The 22,227-nt window shown below is 37.5% G+C and overlaps 1 protein-coding gene across 1 annotated transcript; it reads right to left on the reverse strand.

The window, feature by feature from the left end:
• Positions 1–797: 797 nt before the first annotated feature.
• Positions 798–22,211, reverse strand: LOC136678067 (prominin-2-like). Its single transcript, XM_066655879.1, has 22 exons — positions 22,086–22,211; positions 20,686–20,806; positions 20,126–20,189; positions 19,404–19,493; positions 17,971–18,140; positions 17,672–17,740; positions 16,583–16,646; positions 16,325–16,475; positions 14,579–14,737; positions 14,179–14,302; positions 13,633–13,733; positions 11,366–11,450; positions 10,931–11,080; positions 9,556–9,606; positions 9,405–9,473; positions 9,029–9,082; positions 8,749–8,823; positions 8,216–8,284; positions 6,754–6,843; positions 6,081–6,184; positions 4,044–4,112; positions 798–2,968 (listed from the first exon to the last, which is right to left on the reverse strand). The coding sequence occupies exons 2-22, from the start codon at positions 20,755–20,757 to the stop codon at positions 2,929–2,931; spliced, it is 1,920 nt and encodes a 639-aa protein (XP_066511976.1). The 5' UTR covers positions 20,758–20,806; positions 22,086–22,211; the 3' UTR covers positions 798–2,928.
• Positions 22,212–22,227: the final 16 nt, after the last annotated feature.

Consider the following 22,227-nt stretch of genomic DNA (forward strand, 5'->3'; position numbering starts at 1 on the left):
TCGAGTCACATGTTATATGATTTGAAACTGAAGTTGAGTTGTCCTTCACTGACTGAAAACGTCACTTGGAATCTGGACTCCAAAACTGGATTCATAATTGATTGACTTGAAACTGGATTCACAATTGATTGACTCAAAACTAAATTCACAATTGATTGACTTGAAACTGGATTCACAATTGATTGACTCAAAACTGGACTCAGATTTGACTGACTCAACTGGATTGAGAATTGATTGACTCAAAACTGGATTCAGAATTGATTGACTCAAAACTGGACTCAGAATTGATTGACTCAAAACTGGATTCAGAATTGATTGACTCAAAACTGGACTCAGAATTGATTGACTCAACTGGATTCAGAATTCACTGACTCAAAACTGGATTCACAATTGATTGATTCAAAACTGAATTCACAATTGATTGACTTGAAACTGGATTCACAATTGATTGACTCAAAACTGGACTCAGAATTGATTGACTCAAAACTGGACTCAGATTTGACTGACTCAACTGGACTGAGAATTGATTGACTCAAAACTGGATTGAGAATTGATTGACTCAAAACTGGACTCAGAATTGATTGACTCAAAACTGGACTCAGAATTGATTGACTCAAAACTGGACTCAGAATTGATTGACTCAAAACTGGACTCAGAATTGATTGACTCAAAACTGGACTCAGAATTGATTGACTCAAAACTGGATTCACAATTGATTGACTCAAAACTGGACTCAGAATTCACTGACTCAAAACTGGATTCACAATTGATTGACTCAAAACTTGATTCAGAACTGACTGACTCAAAACTGGACTCAGAATTGATTGACTCAACTGGACTCAGAATTGACTGACTCAAAACTGGACTCAGAATTTGTTGACTCAAAACTGGACTCAGAATTTGTTGACTCAAAACTGGACTCAGAATTTGTTGACTCAAAACTGGACTAAGAATTGACTGGCTCAACTGAATTCAGAGTTTATTGACTCGAAACTGGATTCAGAATTGATTGACTCGAAACTGGATTCAGAAATAATTGACTCAAAATGGGACTCAGAAATAATTGACTCAAAATGGGACTCAGAAATGACTGACTCAAAACTGGACACATAATCGGCTGACTCAAAACTGGACTAAGAATTGACTGACTCAACTGGATTGAGAATTGATTGACTCAAAACTGGATTCAGAATTAATTGGCTCAAAACTGGACTCAGAATTGATTGACTCAACTGGATTCACAATTGATTGATTCAAAACTGAATTCACAATTGATTGACTTGAAACTGGATTCACAATTGATTGACTCAAAACTGGACTCAGAATTGATTGACTCAAAACTGGACTCAGATTTGACTGACTCAACTGGATTGAGAATTGATTGACTCAAAACTGGACTCAGAATTGATTGACTCAAAACTGGACTCAGAATTGATTGACTCAAAACTGGACTCAGAATTGATTGACTCAAAACTGGACTCAGAATTGATTGACTCAAAACTGGACTCAGAATTGACTGACTCAAAACTGGACTCAGAATTTATTGACTCAAAACTGGATTCAGAATTTGTTGACTCAAAACTGGACTCAGAATTGATTGACTCAAAACTGGACTCAGAATTGATTGACTCAAAACTGGACTCAGAATTGACTGACTCAAAACTGGACTCAGAATTTATTGACTCAAAACTGGATTCAGAATTTGTTGACTCAAAACTGGACTCAGAATTGATTGACTCAAAACTGGACTAAGAATTGACTGGCTCAACTGAATTCAGAGTTTATTGACTCGAAACTGGACTCAGAATTGATTGACTCAAAAGTGGATTCAGAATTGATTGACTCGAAACTGGATTCAGAATTGATTGACTCGAAACTGGATTCAGAAATAATTGACTCAAAATGGGACTCAGAAATGACTGACTCAAAACTGGACACATAATCGGCTGACTCAAAACTGGACTAAGAATTGACTGACTCAACTGGATTGAGAATTGATTGACTCAAAACTGGATTCAGAATTGATTGACTCAAAACTGGACTCAGAATTGATTGACTCAACTGGATTCACAATGGATTGACTCAAAACTGGACTCAGAATTGATTGACTCGAAACTGGATTCAGAATTGATTGATTCGAACCTGGATTCAGAAATAATTGACTCAAAACGGGACTCAGAATTGACTGACTCAAAACTGGACCCATAATTGACTGACCCAAAACTGCACCCATAATTGACTGACCCAAAAGTCGGAAATGCCCTGGAATTCAGAACTGGCCTTAAATGACTCTTTGAGCCTGGAATAGGTGTAGACTGACACCTAGCTGAACAGCTGGAATTAACATTGACTGACTCACAGCTGTATTCAGGCTCATACTTTACTCAAGACTTTCCTCAGACCTGCATAGTCTAGACTTTTGAACATATCTGCATGTTATAATAGCATTATTATAACACAAAAGAAATCAGCCTTCAACTATAATTGATTTATTAGCATTACAGGAAAGAGTCACAAACACAGGTGGTAAAGACACTACAGACTACTGTAGTTTATTTTAAATGGTCCTCTGGGAAAATAAAGTCCTGACAGAGTATTCAAAGTGAAAATGTACACAGGCACCGAATGGACAAAAGGCCAGATAGTCCAGTATTTCTATTAAAACTAGGCCACTGCTGCCCTCTAGAGGAACATGAATAGAATACCACTGATGTATTGCAACTCATTAGTTTTAGGAGTTAAGAAAAGAAGCAGCTACAAGAATTTATTATTAAAGACATGACATTACAGAATATCACAATCAAAACCACTATGGATTTCCTGGAAAGTGATTGGCTTATACAATGTATATCATTTAAAGCTGCCTTGCTTTCTTGTTTCTTCATGTGCTGCTTTCTCCTTTGCCTTTATCAGCTTCCTCACAGCTCATCAGTTGTAGATGCTGGCGTTCTTGGCATTTCCATCCTTCCTGTTTTTTTTTTTTTTCAAAATAAAAGCCTAATTTTATTTATATTAAAAAAATAAATTACAAATCTTACTGATTTAAGGTGTCCTAAACCACATATTAACTGGTACAAACTTTAGTTTCATTTGCAATTTGCAAATTCTGTGTCACCCGTACTTTGACGGCTGTAATAGAACGGAACTTGTTTACGACCTTGTTATGTCAACTCTCATTTTAACGACGCTTAACTAGCTTATTTTGCTGAGTAAATTATTGTTGATGCAGTTTTGGAAACACCATTTTGGCCATTCTTCTGTTATTCAAAACTTTAGCTGCACAGCTTCATCAGGCATTTGACATGCCAGGAAGGACAATCTAGCATCTGCGCACACTAGTTAAGCAACCACGCAGAATGTGGCCTGGTGCGGCTATGCTGAAATAAGAATGGGCATCGCAGAAAATGTGTATTATCTTAGTGTTAAGGTGCCTTCAAAGATGTGCAAGATACCCTTACCATCGGCACTAATATACATCAATTCCATGACAGTTTCTGGCTTTTAAAATTCAGGCTGGTAACAGCCTGGATAATCTACAAAACACAACAGCTATTATTTTATATTCCCTTATGCTTTTTAAGGGATCATGTACCAGAGAGGGTGAAATTACCATCAATCCTTATGATCACCTGTTGAGGAATGTTATTATTTAACGTTTGGATTCTCCGCTGACACATATTCTAAACAAGCTCACAAAGACTACAGCATTCATAGGTGTTCTTTTTTTCCTTATACTTATTCTTCAAGATGTTTTGAGCCGTTCATTATATTTCTAAATTGGCCAAAATTCACCATTGTTCCAGCTTTTTGGAACATGTGATGGAAAGAAATTTAAAATGCCAGGGCCATTTATGTCATCAAAGATATATTTACACGTTACAAAAATAACACAGTATTGTAAGAAGTACATATTGTATTATAGCTTGTGGTTTGGATGCAGCTATTTACCTACAGTTATAAATGTCATGATTCATATCCATTCAGAAAACTCCTAGAAAATTAAGTCATGGAAATTGGTTTGGAGATGAAATAGGAGACCATACCTGACACCCTTGAGGTCGTCCATTCTAGTGTAGATGCTGACTTCAGTCTTGTGGGGGAAATCCATTTTACTGTTTCAAAACACACACGTGAAACAGACAATTATGAATTATTTTTGGTTTCCATTTCATATGAAAATTAGCTTAGGGCACGAACAGTTTGAGCAAAATTACCTTTCTATATTTGAGTTTGTAAACAGAAAATGCATAATTATAAGACAAATTTGATGATAAAATATGTTTTTTGACTATATTTGCTGGACTAGAAGAGGCATTTTCACTTACTGACTGACTGACTCCTAATGTTGACACATACATGCGGGAGTAGGAACTGTTAGTTCAGCCGTATTTCACAGAGAGAACTGTGGTGGCGCTACTACACCGTCTGTTGTTAGTTCAGCCATATTTCACAATCCAGTTTGTGAACTACATTTGAACCGTTTGGTGTGTTTCCACCAACATAAACTTGTTCGCGAACCAGAAAAATTAGTTCCCGGCTGGAACCAAAGAACAATAGGTTCTTCAGCACAAACCGTGTCTGAACAATAGGAAATAAGACAGGAACATGCTCCGTTTGTGTGTGTCTCTGGGGCTGTGTTTGGCACGACACCACGTGCGTTGGCCAGAGCCTCGGCTCAGCATTGGTTAGTTCAACAAACACGGCTCAGAACTCGGCAACATTTACACACGTGTTATATCTCACAGAGAGAGGAGGACTGCTGAATTTGTCTCATTTCATATGAGTGTGTGTCTTTGTGGTGGGGAGACATTTTGTGGCGTTAGTGTGTTTATAAAACTCCATATAGCTGCACACAGCCACATTAAACTTCACTTGTTTTCCTCTAACCTGTTACATTGAATAAATATGTAACTGTAATTTTTAAAATCAACAAAATGTTCTTGGTTTTGTTTGTTGATCATCTATTATTATTATTTTTTTTAATAAAATGAACAAGAAAAACAATGATGCTGGTGTATATTATGAACTGAACTTTGTGCTCATTATTTCATTTCTGCATTTATTACCTGCCCTCCATATTTTCTATACAACACAATCTCATAATAAAAAACACATGTAAACAAAGACCAAAGCTCCAAAGCTTCTCCAGACCTTGCAATGACAAGGTATGTATTTTGGGCGTTCCTGTTTTTGAAATGCCAGAAATACCCCTGTGACAATGGCTAATGGCTAATGGCAGTCTGGCTAAACTTGGCTTGCTCTTTACTCTTGTTTTTCTAATTTCTGACATCAAGACCAACAGAAAAAATGTTGATTTGGCACTTGTATCAAAGTATATTTTTTTAATAATTATAGTGGTGTAGTTATAGTGTAATAATATTGATATGATTTAATCACAGGTAAACCAGGTCATAACAAAGGTCTGTATTTGAATACAAAAATATAATTAATACATTCATTCATTTTCTGTAAATGCAGAAAACTTCAGTGACATAATTGGGCGTCTGGAACAGCTCCTTCCTGCAATTGTGGAATTACAATATAAACATAACACAATACAATAACAGAGTAACCATCAATGCATGTGTGCACACTTTCTCATCCAACATTTCATCTGCAGTTAAAATCTACTGTTGGACGATCAGATGGCGTTCGTCCATGAGAGGGTTAGTTCTGAATTATAAACATCACTCAGACTCATCCTAAAGGCATACGACATGCCAACAGAGAACACAGTTCCACTGTTCCAGACCCTAGTGCCCGGGAGACTTTTTAAAGATCTCATCAGCTCCTGACACAGAGCATGACCGCGCAATTATATTCAGCAGGTCAAGAGGACTTATAACACTGGTTAGTTTGGTGTTTATGATCCAGAACTTCTGAGTATTAGTACCTGACCTTACAAATCCTCTGGTGACTGAATGGCATTGAATCTTCACAGTGATGTTTCAACATTCAGTTTAAAGCTTTCCCAGAAAATAAGAAGCTGTTATTGCTGTAAATTCCTGATTATTACTTCGTTTCAGAAGAACCTCTGTATGAGAAAATGTCCATATACTTTTGGTCATATTTGGACTCACTTCACAACTGTTGGAGGCTGCCACAGTCGAGCTATGAGGATGCTGAAGATTACACCAGGAACCAGGAAAGCACAACACCAGCCCAAACACAGCCAGAAGGCATTCTACACACAAACACACAGACAGTGAGAATCCAATAAAATTCCTACAATATTTAAATATTAATCTATTCTAATTCATTCATTCATTCATTCGTGTTATGTAACCGCTTCATCCTGATAAGATCAGTTTTGATGGATCCGGAGCATATCTGGAATCACCAGTCTCATGGAATGAACACACCCTGGTCAGGGCGCGACTCACACACTAACACATGCACAGTTTCGCACAGCCAATCCACCAACTGACCTATGGCATTGTAGGGAGAAACAACCACCTGGAGAAAACACACACAGACACACGGAGAACACACAAAACTCCTCACAGACAGAGACCTGAGGCAGGGTTGAAACCCAAGACCCCAAGATCCTGGAGCTGTGTGGCAGTACACAGAGCTGCCAACCACTTTTGTTTTTTGTTTTTTTTTTACTTAAAGATGGCTGTAGCAGCACAAGGCATTAAACTGGAGATGACAGAGCTATATTTACAAAGGGCAACCTTTGACAGGCAGCAAAATTCATTCACTAGAGCTGCCCACACGTTTAGAACCGAATATCCATTCACGTCTGCTCACCCACGGTCCTATCAGGTTGTCGCATGCTGCAACGTACAGGTTGTCAAGGGATACAGGTAGCCAGCTGCACTCCATTGCTTTATTAAGGATCTAAAACACACAAAACACACCATAAACAACACACCTCAGAAAAAACCCACACACAAAAACCTTTAAAACATTCAACACTCCACTCATAAAGGTGAACAGTACTGGGTCTGGTTTGACCACAAATTTCTTTTTTTTTTTTTTGGTTCTGATGATATCTTTGATATTAGATTCATATTTGTATCTACATAGACAAATCTATGTTCTTTAAAAACTAAAATAGATATAAAATAGAAATAAAAATAGATATAAAAAATACATCTCTTAGAAGTGTCAATAAAACAGGGCCATCTGTCTGATCACATGCTTCAGAGATAATACCAATTGAATTGCTTTGTGACCAGTCTTTAAAGGACATACAGTTAAAACTGTGTTCTAATAAAAACACAGCAGTAACACAGCACATGATGCTCATAACAGTTCCAGGACATGTTTACTGGCCTTTCTCAACTTTATAAATGATCTCTTTGTGTTTGAGTCTCAACTATTTTTTATCCAAATATAGTTGATCAGCTGAGACATGTTTGGGGTCTGAAATTTACTTCTTTACATTTGTGCTGGAGGTAATATGGGTATAGGAAATGTGTATAATGATTGTCTGTGGTCCAACTTATATGAAAACATACAGCAGATTGAGATCATGTTACATATGTTTAATCACAAGACAGTGGTACAGCACATGCTGCAGTATTGGCATGGTCCTACAGATATTTATCAACATCCCTCTGAAGCCAAAATTATTTTTATGCATCAAGAAGCCCCTTAAATTTTTTGACACAGCACAAAAGATATATTAACGAACAATTAGGCACCTGAGATTACAGCCTACAGTTTAAACCAGGGTTTGCAATCTACACTATCCAATTACCATCGCTAGCGATGTCTCCTCCATATTTCACAAAGCTACCAAGCTGGGAGGATGAAGACTAACACGGATTTCCATAAACACCATGATGATGCGCAACAAATGGCTGCTTTTAGCACTAAACAGCACTGTGTTTAATTTATCTGTGCTCTAAGATTTGTCTATTATTTTTCCTATATGGCAAATTCAGTGGCACTGTCATTAAAAATGTCAAGATTTATTTAGCACTTTGGTTATAGATGGGCTAGGAAAAATTGATGTCAGAAAAATGTCTAGAGTTCAAATCGATTTAAAATAAAAACCTGATTAATAAATTAATAAATAAAAATAATAATAAAAAAAACTGATTAATCCCAAAAAGTGCATTGACATTTCAGAAATAAACATATTCTCTTTCAGAAATGACATATTCTCTGCTGTTCTGTTAAACACTCTACATTATTACATTTGTATACAGTGAAGGTTAGGCTACCTTTTGAGACACATTTGAAGCTTGTACGTGATACTTACTACATATCTGACAATGTCAAAATACTTGGTCAGTAAATTGGTCGCCCTCTCCATCATACATTCAGTCACCTGGAAAAACACAGTACAACAATGTTCCATCACTATATATATAGGTGCCAGTGGGTACATGCCACCATCTGTCCATTAATGTTTACTATAAATACATACATTTTTTCCCCAGGTCCCTTTGTGAGGCCATGGGAGCTCCTCAGACTTGGAGAAGACAAACAGCCAAGTTCTGTTATGTTAGCTAATAGACACCCATGTTGACTAGCATTGTACTGAGTGATGACTTTTAGGTCAATATGTTTTTTGTTGTTTTATTGATAATAAGAAAACATCTCATTATTAATACCAAATGACAATAGGCTAGAGATGCTTCAGGTAGAGATGGGGAAAATGGGGGAAAATGTTGAGTATTTCTTTAATGGTCAATTTATTTATAGTATCACAAACTTTCTAAATGAATTTATAGAAAACCATAGATTGGCTTACATTAATTTTTTACAGTAATCCCTAAAGTATCAACTCACTTCTTGAACAATGAGAGAAGCCTGAAATTCATTCATGATTTCACTGATGTTCTCAAGAGTGTTGTTTGCATCCACCTAGAAAAAAGTAAGGAACAAGGTTAAGTAGCACATGTTGGTGTTTCCAATAAAGTGGATGTGTGGCGGGATAATGAGGTGTTTCTAATAAAGGTGCTGCTGAGTGGGAATAGAGAGAGGGTTCTTCTATAAAGTGGCCAGTGAGAGGAAATAAAAGGGGTGTGTTCTAATGTAGCGGCCAGTGTGTGTATATTTTAATAAATACCTTATAATTCTGACTGATGTGTTCTAGAGCCGCAATGCTGGTATTCATATTGAGCTGGAGAGATAGAAAGAAACATTTCATGAATTACATTCCACGCTTCCTACAATTCGTTAATACATAACATACAAATATGTCTTTGGTTAGTATGTCTTTGGAATTGATATATGTAAATGAGCTCTATTATAATAGGATGTCATCATTAAAAAGCAGTCATTAATAAAGCACTGCTTAAGCACAGCAGTAAAGTACTGCTTAACTAAACAAATACCAAATAGGTCAGGTATTAACAGTTCTGGTTTTGTTTAAACAGGTTCAGTGCAATAATTGATGCTGCTAATACCTGGCTAGTTGAGAAATATGTGCTGAACAAACTCACTCTGTATGAATCTTGCAGTTGAACAAGTTGGGCCAGCTCTGTGAGGTTTGCGCTAATGGTGCCATTTGCCTGTAAATAAAACACAAACAAACTAAGTTTTTTGACTGTCATACACTAGACCTCTTTTATAATGATTATGCTCTTTGCTCACCAACAGGGCTGCAAATGCGTCCAAGTCGATGTTCAATATTGGTGTGGACAGCTGAGGGGAAAAACAATTACACTCCAGGTTAAAATATTGATCTAAAGCCATATCACACATATACTGCCCATCAAAATCTGCATATAAATGGCATATAAATGCAAACATACACTGCGTGTTCCAAGAGTCTGACTAAGCCTACGTCTGGACTAAATGGTGACAAACCATATACCTTACTTAATCCTTGTCCATGACAAATCCTGGAATATTTGATTGCATTCAACCACATTTACAATACAAAATTGTTCGCAACTTGAACCTAGGCAAAATCTCAACATGACAAGTATATTGTAAGAAATTACAATATATGATTCTTTTATTTTAAGTGTCTTCAAGTGTCTTCTTCATACTTGTTTCAAGAAATAAGGCCTTAAATAAGCAAATATTTTAAATATGCCAATGGAATGTGGCACCTCTTTCATGACTCTTGAAGTAATTAGTGTCAGAAAAGTGTTTTTCTTTACAGGTGCTTAGATACTTTCTGACATACAGGTGTAGTTTCTCAGGGAACTAAGTTTAGTCCAGGCTTAATCTCTGTCTTGGAAACCACCCTATATTGTTTACTCAAACATTTAGCAAATAACTATTTTATATTGCCATAATATTTGCAGGATATTTCATACTTAAAGGTGAAATTAATCAAAAAAGCTTTTATTTTTTTAATTCTGAGGATGTCCCATCACTAGCTGCTAACTGTCAGGTCTTTCTGTGTGCTTTGAACTGGTCTAATATTTTTATGAAGCCCCAGTCTTGGTAAACGGCTAATAAGAACGAAGATGCTAGGCTTTCTCTCTCACTTTGCTCACGGCAGTGTAAAGGCATATGGAGATTTTTAGACAATGGAGACAATCTTTGAAAATCATGAACAAAAAAAGAGGATAATGCTCTATTCTTGCTTTATATTTATCAGATCATTCAAATGTGGAAAATAAACTTACAGAAAAGTTTAATTTTAGCCATGTACAAACATTTTTTTACCTCAAACATATCATTCCACCATACAACATGTGGAGATTCTGAATATAAACAAATCACAGAGAACTGCATTTCCCCACAATCATAAATTTTCTTAAATAAAGGACTTAAACATAGCAAACAATGTTTATGAAAAGAGTAAACCAGTTTATGCTCCAAAGACCAGGTCCCCCGTCAGGGTGTCACCATGTTTATAATATATTTAGTACAGAATTTCTAATGCATCCAGACCACTAGGTGTCAGTGTAGTGGCTGTTTCATAATGTAAATAAAAATTACTGAAGAAAATGTCTCAATACTCCTTTAAAACATGTTAAAAAAACACCAATCCAAAGTTAAAAGACAATACCAGAGTTCTGAAATCACTGTATCTGATTTGGTCAAGGTTGCTGAAGTCCCGAAATTTCACCACAGTGTCTCTGATGTTCTCCAAAGGAAGAGTTATATTGGACAGGTCAACACTCAGAGAATTTAGGCTGTTGTTAACTCCATTCAGATACTGGAAGACATATAGCATAGTTATATTTTACACTGTAAAAACATATAGAGCCATAATAACTAATAATAGCTAAATAACAACAAATAACATGTTGACATTAAGCTACACGCTGTTGCATCTGTAACAATTACACCACCATAATTTCTTAAGTACTCTATAGTGTCATTTCCTCAAAACACACATTTAAGGGGAAAAGAAAGAAAGTGACATTTTCACCTGATCACCATATAAAGAAGAAATGACACTTAGACATTCACCTAGTAAGTAATTAAATGGGTGCATTACCATGGAAACATTAAGGAACTCATTCATATTAAAGAACTCGTCCATATGCATGCTGTAGAACATGGATCTTCCTGTTAGGCAACCCCTGAGGCAGAGTAAGACATAGCAACTTGTAAGCACCAAATAATATCAGGTGAGCACCAAATAATATCAGGTGAGCACCAAATACTATAAAGTGAGCAGTAGATACAAATCAAGTGTGCACCAGCCTGTTTTGAGTGAGTACCTGACATTGAGTACCACATACAATCAGGTAAGCGTGAGATACGATAAGGTGAGTACCAGATACTATCCGATCTGCACCAGATACTGATCAGTGAGTACCGAATATTAAGTGGGCACCATTTACAGTCAAGAGAGTTCCAGATACCATTATGTCTTACATACTATTACAGTTTTTCTCAGTCGCTTTGGAGCACTTCTCTTATCATCATTTGTATTTGCACAACTTTATGTGCATTTGTACAAACAGCACCCCACCCTGGATTACTAGCAAATCCCTGAAACTTGCTCAAAATCCTTATTTCATGTCCCAAAATGAAGTTTTTATGTCAATGAACATATCAGTGACATCAGAATGACAAGACTTTGTGTCATTGATTATGAACAGGACAGTCAAAATGTTTAGCCACAATGTGCACAGAATTCTACACTGAAAATGCACAAGGCTGCATTTTTACTGTGAGGTGCATATAAACAATACAAAGTTTCATTACTGTGTGTGGGGAATTTAGTGAAAGAGATTGGACCAGATTCACATTTATGCTCTTTACTCTTGGTCAATGACAAACCATGTCATTACAATTCAGAAGGGAAGAACAAAACTGTTTAGCACAAATTCATTCATTCATTCATTGTCTGTAACCTCTTGTCCAGTTCAGGGATGTTTAGCACAAATGATAAAAATAAAAAAAAATCTGTAATGTCAGCATGTCCCTTTAGGCAGAGCTGTATATATAGAGCTGCATAGGGGATTCAACAGGAGTCTTTCTGGACCTCCTGACACTCCTATATGTTGGGCCACAGATTCTCATCAACACAGCTGATATCTTCCATTGCAATGCAGCATGAAACAAATCTTTTTGAATGTCTTATCCAGCCTCAGTAGGCATCAGTTGTGATGCCCTCACACGCTGCATCCATAGCAGCCAGCAGGGTCATATGAATATGTGGCTGTCCTCTTACTTATTTTGGGCTGTGGACCCAGGTTATTTCATTGTTCTTCAGAACACTGTCTGAAGAAATTGTAACACTGTCTTCTGCTCTGCCTGTATATGTTTGGCAGTTGATGAGATGCACCTCTGAGCTATTTTAGAGAACTGGTGGATAAACACTCTCCTTTATCACTGAAAGTCATTATTTACCTGAGAGCTACTCATCAGTTCAACAGACATTTACCAAAAATGTCAGAATTATACAGAAATGTAAAAATAGGCTTCACAACTCATGAGAACTGGATGAACATTTCTGATTTACTGACTTAAGCAATGAACTAGTGCCTGGATATTTTGTGGGTTGAACCGTTCAACAAAGGACCAGTCTAATACATTCTGATAAACATGATAAAAGCAACTGGTAATGTAAAAAGAGCAGACGGTTGTACAACATCATCTGCATGATTAACCAAAGCATGTGCACATGTAACTAGACGATGTGGAGTTTGAACAAGTCATTTTGAGAAATGCAATTCTGAGCTGAGAAATGCTCCAAAGTGACTGAGAAAAACTGTGACTGACCACCAGAAACAGTCAGATGAGCAGTAGATATCATCAACTGAGCACCTGAAATGATCAAATTAGCAAATGAAACTATTACATGGGAGGTGGTTATTATTAATGGGCAGCACAGTGGCACAGCAGGTAGTGTCGCAGTCACACAACTCGAGGTGACTGACTGCGAGGAGTTTGGTGTGTTCTCTGCGTGGGTTTCCTCCGGATGCTCCGGTTTCCTCCCATGGTCCAAAAACACACGTTGGTAGGTGGATTGCCTATTCGAAAGTGCCCATAGGTGTGAGTGAATGTGTGAGTGTATGTCATCGTGCGAAGGACTGGTTCTGGGTAGGCTCCATACCCACCATGATCCTGAACTGGATACGCCGTTTCAGACAATGAATGAATGTATATTATTAGGTGAACACCAGACTGTATTAGCAGCTTGTGTGCATTAGTTTCTATGTAGTGAGTACTGGATTTATTACAAATATTCACCTGTGTTAAGACTTTTTTTTTAATGAACTGTGTCCATTCAAGTCTTTAAACATTACTCACTCGTATATATCGAAGGACTTGATGGTCACATTCTTTTCACTGTCTTGTGTCTGGTAACCACTCCCATTCTGACTGCTGAATATATCTTGCTTGTCCAAGAACTGGAAAGAGAACACATTATCATACACAATATGGGGCAGCTGGACCTGAGCTTAAGGATTCACTCAGCTGGTATTTCTTCTTTAGTAGATCATTCTCAGCACTGCAATTACGGAAGTCTTAGTGTGTGCTGTACTAGTGCAAGTGGATCTGACACAGCAGGGCTTTTAAAGTCCTCAGTGTCACTGCTGGACTGAGAATAGTCCACCAACCAAAAATATCTAGCCAGCAGCATCTGGTGGGCAGCGTTCAGTGTCCACTGATGAAGGACTAGAGGACAACCAACACATCTGTGCAGCAACAGATAAGTTACTGTCTCTGACTTTACATCTATAAGGTGGACCAGCAAGGGAGGTGTGTCTAACAGAGAGGACAGTGAGTGGACACAGTGTTTGGAAACTACATAAGCTACATGAACATTTTAGATACTTCTAGAATTGTGTTTACCTCAAACATCTCCCCACTAGTCCAACTCCTGCAGACCAGTGCATCGGTGTTGCCTCCAAAAAACATGTTGATGAAAACCATGATCATGAAGAGCCAGGAAAAAACAAATATCATCCCTGAACCACTGAACAGAAAACAAGACTCATTAATATGTAACACATGCCTGTCCCATCTCTAAAGAAGAAATAATAATTGCTATGATATGACCCAATATTTATGTCTACATTGAAGTGAGTGTTCATTGGAAGTTAAATGAGATGTGAAGTAGTATATAAGCATCAATATTAAACAAATGCCTAACGTTAAACACTTGATGTGTGCTTTCATTTTAGAAGAGACCATAAGTTAGAGTTAAGGGTCTAAGTATCTTCAGCTAAGCTACATATTCTGCTTTACTCACACATAGAGGAGGTAAACAGCAGTCAGTCTCAGATGGTCCTGCAGGTGAAAAGGGTAGACTGTGGGAGAAATGACCACCGATGCTCCAATAACCAGTCCAGTCAACATCAGCAACGTTATGATCAGGATCAGGATGCAGAAGAATGCAGCAACTGACCACCTACAGGAGGCAGCAGACAGAGATTTCATTTTATATTTCCTTAAATATTTATCAACTTTATCATTTACTACATAGAATCTTTTATATTCTTATACTGTATCATTGACGGTTACAGCTGGGCTTTGAGTTCAGGCCATAGATGTCAATCTTGGTCAAGCGTGTAAGATATTCATTCCTGTCAGAACAGCAGTGGTATTTTCATAGTATGTAAATGATAAGGGGCGGCACGGTGGTGCAGCAGGTAGTGTCGCAGTCACACAGCTCTTGGGACTTGGAGGTTGTGGGTTCGGGTGACTGTATGAGGAGTTGGTGTGTTCTCCCTGTGTCCGTGTGGGTTTTCTCCGGGTGCTCCGGTTTACTCCCATACACCAAAACACACGTTGGTAGGTGGATTGGCAACTCAACAGTGTCCGTAGGTGTGAATGTGTGTGTGTTGCCCTGTGAAGGGCTGGCGCCCCCTCCAGGGTGTATTCCCACCTTGTGCCCAATGATTCCAGGTAGACTCTGGTCCCACCATGACTCTGAACTGGATAAGCGGTTACAGACAATGAATGAATAAATGATAAGCCAACATTGTTTTACATGAATATTTTTTTTACCATTCACTCGAAACACGAAATGTCACATCCTGGCCCTTTCCTGTTTGTTTTCCCCTGCCATGTGGCTCTGTTTGTCTGTCATTGTCCATTTCTCCGCCTTGTCCCGCCTCTGTTCCGCCTTCTTTACCCTCGTTATCTGTGTCAGGTGTGTCTAGTTTGTTCTGGTATTTAAGTCCCTTTCCCTCACTTCCTGGTTGGCGTTCATTGTTCATTGTTCTTTGTACTGTTTCGTGTATCGGTGTCCATACCCGTTTCCTTTCCCTAGCCAAGTCGTGTTGTGTGTTTCCTTATCTAGTATTCCTGTCTTTGTTTGTTAGTTTGTTCTATAATAAAGTCTGTGTTATTAGCGTATGCGTCCGCCTCAGTCAAGTTCGTCCCTCGTACCTGACACGAAACAGACATTAGCATACCTTTCAGTATTGAGTAATGTGTATCTTTCGATAAGCATTATATTCTTCAGTAAATTTTTAGCTGTTTGTATTTTCCACTTCTCACAACTGAACAAAACTGTCAACTATCCTAAAATTTTCAGTTTGTTCTACAGTTAATCATGATTTAATCTGTCACTTCTTAATTGTCTTGGTGGATAATCAAAGTTCAGTTCAGCTCCTCCGGGCCTAACAAAAGGAAGAACTAATTCTGGTGTCTGTCTAGAAGATACAGTGGAAAGAATTTGTGATTTGTGATCTATTAGTTCCAGTCAAAATTTAGTGACAAAACTTGAGTATTACTACAATCCCTGATAAGCTCATTAAATTAAAAATTACAAACATTAATTTACTCATTGTCTGCAACCACTTATCCAGGTCAAGGTAGCAGTGGGTACAGGGCCCACCAGAAATCACAGGGCACAAGGTAGGAACACACCTTGGACGGGGTTCCAGTCCATCACAGTGTAGTGGCATCAACTACACACTACATTTCAGAGAATGTCTTGCTGCACACTATATGTGATCTACATCTGAAAATGTGTAAATCAGATAATCACCTGATGTAATCATAGTAATTAATATCTTCCTTGGATTCTACAAACAACTCATGGAGGTTTGAAACTGCATCCGAAAAGGAGTTCAGAGAGGGCAGCCGCTTGCTGTAGTTTCTAAATATGACCTGGGATTCGTTAAGGTCCAATAACATGTCTATAAATGTAAAGAGAAATTAATTTTATTAGCTTCTCAAAACTATACAGCCAAAAAAAAAAAAAAAAAACAGAATTTCAGATAAACATGACTTTTGACCCACATACCTTCTATATATGGTGTGGTCAGATTTGTGCAGACATCAGGAATGGAGAAAAATAATGTTGTAACCTGAAGAGATGAATAAGACCAGCTGAAATACACCTCGTCTCTCACTCTCTCTGCTCTGCTCTGAGACCCCCCGAATTAAGCCACACTGTAATATTTTTGGAAATCTTGCTCTTTGGTGATAACACACACTGCACATTTGACTGATTCGTTTTGTATGGACATAGCCTTTGCTCATACAACACAAGTTAGTCTAACATGCTGCAATGTGGGTGCTCTCACTGCAGGGAAAAGACAGCCTCTAGGTAGAGTTGGTTAAAAACAAGAAGCACAGTTCAGTAGACTATGGTGCCCTATTGAACAGAAATGTTGAGGAAGTGTTTGTTAACTTCTGCCATGCGATGTGCAGAAATTCCATGAAATATATGAGATGACAGAAGTGACGCAAGGTGGCCGGGAAGATGTACAATAGGAATTTCCATTTGCATAGAGAACAGGAGACAAGATGTTGAAAAACTGGCTTGTGAGACTGCTTAATTGCAAGTTAAGTGACAGACATTCCTTACTTGTCAAAAATCCGTCAAGTCCTCCAACTGCTCACTCTGAGCTTGTTTGGGCAGTTAATCAGCATTACTTCCCCTCTCACACTGCATATCAAATGTCAGCTGATTGAGCTAAAATTCAGACCGATCCTGAAGTTTTTCTACAATCATATCAGGCTTAACACTAGGTTAAAAATTACACTGTGCATATCTGGCTTTACTCATCGCAATGCTAGGCAATGTTAGCCAATGTTAGCTGACATAACAACTGGGTAATTGGTTTTCTCCTTCAAGCAATTTGAGTTTAAATTAAGTTGTTATCAGCAGTTCAGAAAGGGGTGTCTTGTGTCTTGCAGGAAGCATGTGCTACCCTCCACTCTCCCAGTTCGTTAGTGTGATGCATGATTGAAGGAGTCCTAGCTAATGGGTTGAATTGGCAGTGGCTGAAATTAAGGAGTAGTTTTTGCAAATAAAATTGCCAGAAATAGTAGAATTTTGTATTGCCTAATAAATGAAATGACTAATTAAACAACATTACTGACCCACCTGCTGTTCCGTGCCATTAAATTCGGATATGAAGTTTAATTGTTGTATCTCAGTATCCACACTGGGTATCTACAATGAATTTAAAATTATTGTATGTATTGTATGAAAGTAAGTAGAGCTCTAAAATTGCATGATGGCAGTACAGGAATGGCATACACAACAAATAAGATTTTTCTTGAATAATTAATGCAAAATAGCATATAAACACACTTAATTACTCTAACTGCAATTTGACAAGCAAAATATCAAAAATATTAGAATTAAGAAAAATAGTGAAAGTTCATAGGGCATTTTTATACCAAGGTATAATCAGCATCGGTCTCCAGACCAGTGGTATTCAGGGTGGTGTTGAGTCTGTCCAGTTGTTTTTTCATATCGCTCAGCTGCGTTTGTAACTCCCCGTAAGTGGTCTGCAATTTAACCCTTGTGTCATTCACCTCCTGTAGGAGGCGCAGTGCTTCAGTAGCATCTGTGGGCACACCAGCCAAATAAAAATCTTTGTAATATATTACAGTGCCCATGTGACTGAATCAGTGAATGTTATGAATTTTGTAAAGGAAGGAAAGGCCTGGTCAAATAATGATTTGGTAGCTGAACTGTACATAACAAGTACATGGACAAACAGTGTCATTGATCCAAAACACCACCAGTGCCCCAGAATTTCGTTAATTGTGTGTGAGTGAGTGAGTATGTGAGTGAGTGAGTGAGTGAAAAGCCAATTCGCCAGTTCAGTGGGGTGAATCATGCCTACTCTGTCAAGGATGTATAATTATTCAGACATGATGGTTATGCACATTGCCTTTAATAATGGATACTAATATCAGGTCTTGCAGCTAGCCTCTAATGCCATGTACACACTATGAGTTTCAAAGTCGTCAGATCACTATACTTACACAATACACATCTTTTTTTTCTAATCAGGGGTACTGAAGTGTTTTTTGTTTGCACACTAAATGATGATCAACGATGGTTTCACAAATGATCTTCCACCAGAAGGAGCCCAATGCAATTTGTGTCTAAATTTCATATGTTTTTTAATCAGAAAAACACATGAGAAATGTGTTTCCCAAATGCCCAGAAATGAGCAATATTAGTTGTACTTGTACTAATTTAAGTGAGAGTACATAGTATTACTGTCTCTGCATGTGCATACTGCCTGTGTTGTATGCATATGTATTCTAACAGAAATTGCATTATTTTTCAAATTTAAATTCAAGACTCTTTATTGTTATTTCAGCTATATACAAGTACACAGTGAAATAAACAATCACCCCCTCGTCTTCCCACTGGCTGTAGCACTCACTGCCAGTCACATTTTTGCACTACTGGAGTGAGAGTCATCAACAGGTCTAGACATTAAACCTGCTAGATATTTTTCGAGCATATGCAAAGCATCAGCAATCACTTGGTGAGCTCTTGGATAGTGTCTTTCAATAGTTCAAACATAGCAATTGATCCATCGCCAAGCAAACTCTAATTTAACTCTGACCTGACTATTTTGCCAGCAAGTTCCAAAAGCAGTCAACAAATGTACTAAATCATACTAAAATTGTGTAGTGTGAACATGGCATATGCTGCTAATAAAACAAAGTTGGCCAAACAAGCAACTTCTTTTTTTTCAGTGCCAAATGTTCTGCCATTGGAGTGTGGACAGTAATTACACATTCTGAAGTATTAAAACACAGGCATGGAATGGAACTTATTACCAGTTACAATGTAAATATAAACATACCTCGAATTGTGCGATGCAAATTCAGCAAGACGGTGCTGACCTGAGATTCTAGAGAAGAGAGGATTTTTTTCCCAATTAAATTCCCGGTTTCTGGAGACCAAAACAGATATCTGTTAGCTTGCAACAAGAAGTAAAGCACTAAAAATGCCTTTTGATGCTGTTCATAAAGAATGTATTTTTTTTTTTTGATGTATTTGTTGCCAACTTTTCTAATTCAGCACTCACCACGTGTTCCACAGGGATTCATCCTAGGCCCTTTCCCATTGTGTCATAACCATGTTGCTCAAGCAACTTCTTATTTTTTTTAGTTTTGATGAATATACTTAAGTATATGTCAGTGCAAAAAATAGCATATTTCCACCTTTACCACTTTGTTAGAAGTGGATGTGAAAAATTAACAAATTAAACAAAACTATTTTAATTTTAGCACTAAATTAAGTGAACTAAAACTCCAGATGTTTTAGATGCAGGATTCTATTATGAAAACCCACACTAAAATACTTGTTAAAACTGCTTTTATTTACCTCCATGCTAAAATTTTGATTCACATTTTCATAACAGCCCATCCATATTACTAAAATTTTCTCCATTATTAAAATTCCACCAAAACCTTGCAAAAATATTTTAAAGATTTTTCAAAAATTTGCTGCTTGTAATCTTTCCTAAATGAAATAAAATCTGATTTATTAATAAATCAAACCTGCTAATAAACTTTTACTTACGCCATAGCTCCTTTGTAAGTTCACTTTTGAAAGTGGAGAATTGCTCAACGATGAAGTCCACTTTCTGTTAAGGAAATTGTTACTGGTCAGATAATAAATTTCACTCAGTGATAGAACTACAGTTAGAATCATAGTATTTCTATGTAACACTTTATCAATTTTCACATTTCTGTAGGTATTACAGAAAAACAAAAACAGCTTTAAATAAGTTTACTGTTGGTCATAATTTCAGTCGAAGTAAAAATGTATGTAGGAGTACCATTTTGTTTTCTACAGGATAGAGATTATATTTGGAAAATGCATTGTCATGAAAAAAATCCACCTTAGACCTGGCCTTTCTAATGTAGGCATGACAAACCTGCATTAGTAGTTTTCATAAGAATGTTTTATTGTTATTTAATTTATTTTCATGGTCACTGAGCCCCTTAGGATGCTGAAAACTTCAACCACAGCTTTTAAAATGCATTTATTTATTTATTTATTTTAAATACAGCTTTAATGGACAGAGGATAGGTCCAAGTTGGTGTGTGTGTGTCTGTATGTGTGAACTGCGTTTGTACCTGTGGGACAGCGCTAATGGTATTCTTAAGAACCTCAAGGTCCATGCTGATCTGTGACAGATTTGGACTCATATTTTGATGTATCCGGTTGTTGGTGGTGAAGGTCAAAATTACACCAGTGCTGCAGAAGAAAAAGACAACACACACACACACACACAAACACACACACACACAATGCATCTCACTTTAGGTAAAGAACCAAATTGCTCTGTAGTCCCTGAACGACCCAATTTATTTTCCAGAGAGTGTGTCCCTCACATGGAGTGTTGACATGATCAAAATAGGTTTTGTACATAATCCCTGATTGATCCCTCACTAGGTAACTTAACACTTATCTTACATAAAGAGGGATTCAGTATGTGTCTAAAATTTCTTTCAGGTGGCTAGCTAGCAAACTGGAGAAACAAATCAAATCCAAATGCAGAGAGATTTAGCTTTTTAAATAATTTATGCCAGATTTACAATTGATTACAAACTAATAATCCTAAAAATAGCAATTGACACAATAATATTCCATTCTAAATGCCATCCAGGTATACTTTCTGGTGATGTTATAGTGCTTGGGGTCTTTAGCTTCTCCTGGAAATTTTAAGAATTTACTATGTATTTTTTGACTTATGCTACAAACTCTGGCAAATCACTCTTAAGTACCATTAGCATTAAGTCCTGGTGTATAGATACTGAAGCTTCAACAAGTGATGGTCAACAGAAAAAAGCACAGTTTCAGTGTTATGGTACTAAATGTTTGTGGCTCTACAGTGAAAATCACCTTTAAACCCATGCTGATGTTTAGTGTTCTGAAAGCACTGATGATAAACATGAAATACAGCCAGCAGTATAATGTGGGGGCAGCACGGTGGTGCAGCAGGTAGTGCTGCAGTAACACAGCTCTAGGGACCTGGAGGTTGTGGGTTCTGTGAGGAGTGTTGGGTTTCCATGTCCTCGTGGGTTTCCTCCCACAGTCCAAAATCACATGTTGGTAGGTGGATTGGCGACTCAAAAATGTCCATAGGTGTGAATGTGTGAGTGAATGTGTGAGTGAGTGTCACCCTGCGAACCTCCAGGGGGTGTGTTCCCGCCTTGCGCCCAGTGATTCCGGGTGGGCTCCGGACCCACCGCAACCGGATACTTGGTTACAGACAATGAATGAATGAGTATACTGTGGCTGAATGTGTAGTATAATGTGGTATAAGTATAATATCATTCACACAGCAGACCAATATTTCATTGCCATTTGAGAATACCATATATATCAATGAGTTCTCAGACAAGATTCCCAACGATATATTTGTAACATGAAAGAAGCTGAAAATTGCTGTGAATAAGAACATGTGTTAAAGGTCATAAAAGTAATTTATCAAAATAACGATCTCAGCACATCACTGCAAATTCTTACTTACAGCAGTAAGATGACCACAACAGATAGGCATGTAATCACAATTATGTTGTTCTTGTGCCATGGTGGTGATGATGATGATGATGATGATGATGGTGCGGGTGAAGATGATGATGATATCTGATTCTCTTTTGGGATACTTTTAT

This window comes from Hoplias malabaricus, chromosome Y (genome assembly GCF_029633855.1).
Source record: "Hoplias malabaricus isolate fHopMal1 chromosome Y, fHopMal1.hap1, whole genome shotgun sequence".
NCBI lineage: Eukaryota > Metazoa > Chordata > Actinopteri > Characiformes > Erythrinidae > Hoplias > Hoplias malabaricus.